General features: G+C 44.5%; 1 protein-coding gene across 3 annotated transcripts; it reads left to right on the top strand.

Moving 5' to 3' along the window:
* The first annotated feature begins 577 nt into the window (after positions 1-577).
* pianp (PILR alpha associated neural protein) lies at positions 578-4,062 on the top strand. 3 transcript variants are annotated; one of them, XM_053624570.1, is made up of 6 exons: positions 584-665; positions 889-1,035; positions 1,148-1,503; positions 1,757-1,835; positions 3,261-3,380; positions 3,943-4,023. In XM_053624570.1, exons 2-6 carry the CDS (start codon positions 1,025-1,027, stop codon positions 3,962-3,964), a joined length of 588 nt encoding a protein of 195 aa, XP_053480545.1. In that variant the 5' UTR covers positions 584-665; positions 889-1,024; the 3' UTR covers positions 3,965-4,023. The 3 variants fall into 3 exon arrangements, with proteins under 3 accessions (XP_053480536.1, XP_053480553.1, XP_053480545.1); XM_053624561.1 differs by having other exon boundaries at positions 578-1,035; XM_053624578.1 differs by lacking the exon at positions 1,757-1,835 and having other exon boundaries at positions 578-1,035; positions 3,943-4,062.
* The last annotated feature ends 3,697 nt before the right edge of the window (positions 4,063-7,759 follow it).

Genomic DNA, 7,759 nt, shown 5'->3' with positions numbered 1-7,759 from the left:
CTCTATTTTGTTGATCCTGTCTGTCCTCCTGAAACGAATGAAATACTTTTTCTCTCTTCCCTGTTCTCAGACAGAATATGATGAAATTGTTTCTCCATTTTATCTTTTGGTTTCTGTTTTCAAAATCCGTTCCATTTTCCTCATCTGTTCGGTTAAACTGAACCAGTTGAAAAGCATAATTAGCATTTAAATCTGTCTTTTACAGGAACAACCATCTCTCTCTCACTCTCTCTCTCTCTCTCTCTCTCTCTCTCTCTAATACTCTTTCTCTCAAGCTATCTCTGTCATGCTCTCTCTCTTTCTTGTTTATGTTCTTTCTCTCTCACTTATGCTCTCTCTCTCTCTCTCTCTCTCTCACTCACTCTCTCTCTCTCTCCATGTCTCTGTCGCTAAGGCAACCAATGCTTTTTCTCACTCTGACACACACTGGCTCTCTCCCACTCCCTCCTTCAGCAGCGAGCGGTAAGCATGTGGACTGATGGCTTTCTACACACTAGTGATCTGCATGCATTTGCGTACATGTGTGTGTGTGTGTGTGTGCATGTGTGCATATGAGTTTCTCTGTTTCACATGTAGTAGTGTTAAAGACGTCATCGGATCTAAATCCAGTTGCTGAGTTATTGCCTGAGTCAGGAACTGGATTAAAGCAGTGGATGTGTCTACAGGTGTGTGTGTGTGTGGTAGAATGGGCAATATATACTGCTATATTTCTTCCCTTGCATATGTGTATATGAATGGTTTTATTTATGTGTGTGTGTGTGTGTAAAATTGTAACTGGTTTTATTTGTGCGTGTGTGTGTGAATGTTCTTCCTAGATCATTTTGTGCGTGTTTAATCCTTGAGGTTATGACTGAAAGATGTGAGTTTGTTTGTGTTCTCCCTCTCAAGCTGCAGCGTCGTTCCCCCCTACAGCCATCTGTTTACGATCTTTCAGTAAGTGTCAGGAGCCAAGCGCTCCCCCTCTCCTTGTCTCCCTCTTTCAAGAGATGATCAGAGGAGCAAACAACCAGTGAAAAGAGAAGCGATGGAGCGATGGTAATGAAAAGAGAGCGAGGAAGTGTGCAAGTGCTTAATGAGTTATTTATCGCTACTCAAAACATCAAACATCAATAGTGTTAATATTCTTTCTTAAAAATTTTTTTTGTAGCTCCATCTCTGGACTCACTGCTCTCTTGCGCCTCCTGCTGGTTGCCGTCATCATTTGTCCCCCTCATTGCCGTGCGGGCGACGAGCCTGCCGACATGCAGCTGTCCGCTACACCCCAGGCCACACCCACTCCGCTCTGGGCAGTCGACTGGGGTCCCACGCAGCCGCTGGAGGACGAGACGCATCACTTCCTGTCCAGTCAGGAAGTCGAGGGCGTGAAGCAGGCCACACCCGAGGTGTGGCCGCGTCGCAGGAACGCCCAAGCCAACCAAACCCAACAGCAGCCGCTGTCCATCGAAGCCAAGGACTCGGCAGAGGAGCAGGAACGAGACGCAGAGGAAAGAGAGATTGAAGAAGGTGGGCACCTGGACGGACGCTTGAGCTGTTCACTACCCACAATGCTTCTCTTTGAGCTCCCACACGTTTAGGAAGAGGAAAGTGGAGAGTGAACATTTCAGCTGCTTGTGGCATTGCAACCTTCTTCAACTGCTTCTGCACTTACTCAGATTTGAAACTCCTCTGTGTTACCTTTATCTTTGTGTTCCTTGTGTTCATATTCCTGGCGCTCTGTTTGTATTCCCTAATCTAGGTTTATTTTCTCTTTCTGTAGTGGATCCTCAGTTTTACGTCACCGTGACTATCTCATCTCTCCTGATTCTCTCTGCACTCATCATATCGGCCAAACTCTGGTGAGGGGATTTCAGCACTACAGCTGTGCGCGCGCGCGCGCGTGTGTGTGTGTGGACATGTTTTTATATCTTGTTGAGGACTAAATGTACCCACACCGATAGGAATATCTGACAGATTTGATGTTGTGGGGACATTTCTCTGTTCCCCACAAAGAAATAGATTCATTTTACAAAACCTGCAGCTTTTATTTATTTAAAAAAAAAAAAAAAGGTTACGGTTAGATTTAGACTTGGCATATAGCATTAATTAGATGCATTAATAATTAAGTCAGTGGAAGGATAGTACGACGTGTGTGTGTGTGTGTGCGCGTGTATTCAGACTGATAATGCCATACTTCACACACCAGAACACCAGATTTTCTCTCGGTTATCTCTCCGTGAGTGGAGGCATTAGAGGGAAGCCTGCACGGCTCTGCGAGACAGCTCGATGTTCTGCCTCTCCACTGTGGAAGCCTTTGCAGTTTTCTCTCTTGGAGCTTTAATTCGACCTGGCCTGGGGGACCTGCAGGCAGTGCTTTTAAATTATTGAGAGTGCTGCAGATGATCAAATCTACAGATACATCTCATGATGTATCGAACTCATCTGGTCCTAAGCCCAGGTCTCTGTTATGGCAGGGGAATACACTGATGCAATATGAAGTTGCGATATGAAATCTGTTGTAGAAATGTACAGGTTTTTATTCAGGAAGTTTGCACTAACAGGCTCCAGTGAGGTGTAGGAGAAAATGTTATATACTGTATACTTTGGACCACGTTGCTCGAATGTGTATTTGGATGATTTCACGTGCGTGTGTGTGTGTGTGTGTATTACAGCCTGATTTCCTGAACCAGTGGATTTTGTTGCGGAGTACATTCACTCAATACCTGAGTGATTACAGGGCATTTTCAGTCTTCACATAGATCAAGCAGTACTCCTTATCATCATATTAACCGAGTCGCCATCAATTTGTCGTTCAGCCTCTTATGGAGAGATCAAACACACACACACACACACAATGTTCTGTGCATTATGCATTCTGTGTGCATCAGCCTCCTGCTCTAACGACTCTCCTCTGGTTATTGCCTCGCACTCAGAGCAGAACCTGATCTTGCTCTTTCTTCAGTCTGTGTGTGTGTGTATTTGAGAGAGAGAGAGAGAATACTGTGAATATTGCATGAACAGCCCTCTGCACTATCTACCTGTACCTCTGAGTCTGTCACAGATAATAACTGCCGGCTGTAATTTCACAAATGTAAAAGCTGTAATTATGCACAGTGTTTCTCCGTGCTCTGTAATGACAGTGCACGTGGATGAACACAGCGAGTGCATTAACCTGCGCTCGGCATCTCGGAAATGTGAACGCTGCTATTTTAATGTCTCTGTTTTATTCCTCCTGTACGAGTTTCTACACAAAAAGTGATGTTCTCTTTCTCTCTCTCTCTCAGTTATGACCGCAGCCTGTCTCAGCGTCCTCCCCCTCTTTCCCTCGCCATCCCTCGTTCCCTGGCCCCAGAGGATAGCAGGCACACACTTCAGAGCACCCCCTCGTTCCCTGACAGAGAAAGGTAGATATTGTGTGTGTGTGTGTGTTTGTGTTTGTGTGTGTGTGTGTGTGGTGGTGGGGGGGGGGGGGTATATTCACATATGGCTAGGAATATCTGACAGTTTGGACCATGTGCGAACATTTGGCTGGTCCCCCACAAGGAAAGCCTGAACATACTGCAACTGTCAACGGAAGGCTCTCGGAAGGATCGTAAGACAAACGTGCGTGTGGCTTTGAGGCAGAACGACGAGGGTGCCGATGCTTATTTGTGTGCGTGCATTAAAGCACACTCTGACGTCTACGACGGAGTGGGAGAACTTGTACAAAGCTAAACGGATCATTTACGCTTTCTGGGCATGATTTCTTTTCTTCCTTCCCCCACTAATCATCATATCAACTGTCCACCGAGAGAGGACGGGAGGAGGGGAGTGAAATGAAGAGAGAAAACAACCTGTGAAATCTCCACTCTTTTTCCAGCCAGGGGATTTCAAACTTAATTTCACACAAGATAAACTCTGTCCCTTTCTTCTCTCCTTCTCTTGTCTCGCTCCCTCCTCTCTCTCTCTCTCTCTCTCCTTATGCAGACTTCCTGTGGTCAATCTTTGAAGAGCTGACTGTACCAAGCTTTCTAATCACATCCTCTGGGCATGGAATGTGAAAAAACAAGGGTAACTATGAGAACAAACATAGAACATGCGAAACTGCATGAAGATGGATACATGAAAGAGAATATGTGGGGATGGATGAGGCTCTGAGGATTGGGGCTGTATATATATATATATATATATATATATATATATATATATATGTATTGGCACATTTTCTGGACGGATGTACAGACATGGAACGGAGGCCGTACATTCTTTCAAGCCAGAGATTCAGGCTCTCTTCTTCAGCCATTTTGAAACATTTCGTTTGTTTTTTTTGTTGTTGTTGTTGTTGTTGTTGTTTGAATCGTTTCTTTTGCCGTCGCACATATAGTATTCCTTTTCTGTACTTATTGCAGCCATTCCTGAAAGCTTAATGAATTCTACCTGCTTGCTGAGCTGTACCGTCGTCTTTATTATTGGGTTATGATCCGGTTTATTACTCGTCCCGTTTAGTGATAGCTCTCTCGCCCAAACCCCCCCCCCTTCCTCCCTCCCTGTTGTAGCATTGACTAAGGTTCAAAGAATGGCTGCATTTCGTGCCAAGTGTGTTAAATGTAGCCTGTTTTCCACGGATCTGTATTTCGACTGTTCCGTTTTATATAGCTCGCACTCTTTGCAACAGCGACGTGATGATGTTTACAACCATAAAGCCCATCAACCTCACACTAGAAAGCTCTACAAAACACGCCTGTGATGTGTTTCTCGTTAATGTTTACAGAACTGTGGATGCACACTGGTGAATGTATTATGACGACTTTATATAGCGGCAGACGCCGCCGCTGTCCTCGGTGTCTCAGCTGCCGGAGAAACACGGAATAGTGGTTCAAGACTGAAATTATGGCCATGTACTGAACGCTTTGTGTAAGGTGTGTGAAGGTTTGCGAATGGCCAGTGTTCATATTTAGAGCTGCTCTTAGAGAGGGATTTTGACATTTTAAAAGCCATGAATACACTGTACGGTTTTAGTAACGTCGTCATGTGGTGAAACTCCGTAGTGCATGATTAAATCGCCCATCCTCATGGCGTGATCGAAATGCCGTGACGTGGGTGCTCACGTTGTAACCGAGACACAGCCGCTATGGACAAAAACAAATCGAATTGCTCGGTGTGAACGCATAGTGCATGCTGCTCACCTGTAATGTACAGAAACACACTTAGCTACAGCCATTAAAACACCAGCGATCACTTGACAATGTTCTTCTCAATTAACCCGGTGACACGGAGGTACCTTCCAGATGTTTCGTGAGACTTCTTACACTGCAAGACAAATGACCGTGTCACATAATCCTGCAGCCATAGAACAGCTCAGTGAGAGATTATTTAGGGCAGTTAATCAGGCATTCGCGTACCCCGGCGCTCAAAAGAGCTCAGATATTTGCTGTAGCAGCAAAGAGGAAGGACGTCAAGGGCTAAAAGTGTTGCAGAAGACAGTGGTTACGATAAGAAATCCATTCCCAGACCCCGAAGAGGAGTATCGCATAGTCCTGCTGGCATTTTTGTTGAGAAGGAACTTAAAACTCAGTTGAAAAAAAACAAAACAAACGTACATTATTCATTCGATAGAACCCTTTCACGAATCACTCGTCTGACATCACTAGTAGAAACCATGACTTGGTTCCACACGGCTGACATTTTCACTGTTTATCTGCTGCTCGAACTGTTTGAACAAGTCTGAGCCGAGGACTGGTGCAGGAGTGCAAAGCAAACGACGGCGATTTAAATCTCTGTCCAATTATCATTCCTGTTAACGTTATTCGTAAAGCGTTACTGACACTTCATCGTAGGCCTATTCTTGTGGTTAAAAAGTTCATCCTTTCCGGTCGAATCCAATAAGTGTAGATAATTCGAGCTGGCACCGATACCACTTCCGGTACTGATACTGATGACGTGAGAATCAGCCGGATATTGATACCCACCTGATATTCCTATCCTATCTGAAGCACTTTATTAGGAACACCTGTACACCTACACGTTCATGCAATTCTCTAATCGGCCAATCTTGTTGCAGCGGTAGAACGCAAACATGTGATCTCGGTGATTCTGACCGTCGCATGGTTGTTGGTACCAGACGGGCTGGTTTGAGTATTTCTATAACTGCTGATCTCCTGGGATTTCCACTCACAGCAGTCTGCTTAGAATGGTGCAGTAAAGAAAAAAAGACCCCAGCGAGAAGCAGTGCTGCAGACGGAAACGCCTTGTTGATGAGAGAGGTGAACAGAAAATGGCCAGACTGGTTCAAGTAACAGATACAGTACAGTAACTCGTTTAACCACTCTGTACAATCGTGGTGAGCAGAAAAGCATCTCAGAATGCACAACACGTCGAACCTCGAGGCGCACGGGCTACAACGGGTTCCACTTCTGTCAGCCAAGAACAGAAAGCTGAGGATGCACTGGGCACAGGCTCACCAAAACTGGACAAACCTAGCCTGGTCTGATGAATCTCGATTTCTGATGAGGGGCACACCGTTGGTAAGGTCAGAATTTGGCACCAACAACATGTATCCATGGACCTGCGTCGTGCCAACAGTCCAGACTGGTGGAGGTGGTGTAATGGTGTGGGAAATGTTTTCTCGGCACACTTTGGGCCCGTTAATACCAATCAATCATCGCTTCAACGCCACAGCCTGTTTGAGAATTGTTGCTGATCATGTGCATCGCTTCATGGCCACAATTTACCCCCATGACAATGTCACAAAGCAAAAGTCATCGCACGCCGTTTTCCTGAATTTTGACAATGAGTTCGATGTACTTTAGTGGCCTTCGCAGTCACTGGATCTGAATCCACTAGAACACCACTTTAACATGAAAAATCTGCAGCAATTGCGTGATGCAATCATGTCAGCATGGACCGGAATCTCAAAGGAGTGTTTCTAACATCTTGTGGAATCTATGCCATGAAGATTTGAGGCTGTTTTGAGACCCTCCCCAGTATTCGTACAGTGTTCCTAATAAAGTGTCCGGTGAGTGTATATTTTAAAGTATAAAACTGCTAAAAGGAAAATTAGTTTCTTTATACGTTGGGGTCCAAAAGTCTGAGACCACATTGAAAATCTGGGGGGGGGGGGTTTTTTCCATTTAAAAATGGATTTAGAACTGTGAAATATTTCAAACAAACAAAGTAAATGTTCAGTATCGTGAATATATAATATTCAGGGTTATGCACTATTTCTACGTCCGTATTTAAATGGAAGCGAATTAGTGATATTGACCATGCTAACTGCTTTGTACAAAAGGTCAGATTTCCCTCATGTCTAATCTCCTCTATCGAAGCACGTGTTCAGACGACACTCCGATCTCAAACGGGTCGATGGTTTTGCGCATAAAGGGGACGCACCAAGTACTAATAAGCTCTGAAAATCATCGAAATATTTCAAAGATTCAACTTTTCACTCGAGTTGTTGCCGATAATATAATTTCTAATGAAAATTGTTGTATTAAGTTAGTAGCACTTTCACTAGTGCTCGCAGACTTTTGGACCTGCTCCAGTGTTTTTGCTATAAACTTAACGCCGACTCTACGTATCAGATCGGTGCCACCGCTATAGTTACCCGATGTTAAATTTATACTTGTCTAATGTTAGGCGAGCTGAACATACATTGATAGATTTTATTTTATATTAATGAGTTCAGGACATTCTCCATTTAACTTGACAGAAAGACAGGCACTCTGTCTCAGAACATTACTAATGTGAGATTGGAGGAAGGAAGGGGGCGGGGCTTACAGGGGATCAGTTACGCACCTGCACAACT

The sequence above is a fragment of the Ictalurus furcatus genome, chromosome 1, assembly GCF_023375685.1.
Source record: "Ictalurus furcatus strain D&B chromosome 1, Billie_1.0, whole genome shotgun sequence".
NCBI classification, from domain to species: Eukaryota; Metazoa; Chordata; class Actinopteri; order Siluriformes; family Ictaluridae; genus Ictalurus; species Ictalurus furcatus.
The sequence above is the reverse complement of the archived record's forward strand: the minus strand, read 5'-3'. Positions and strand labels throughout refer to the sequence as shown.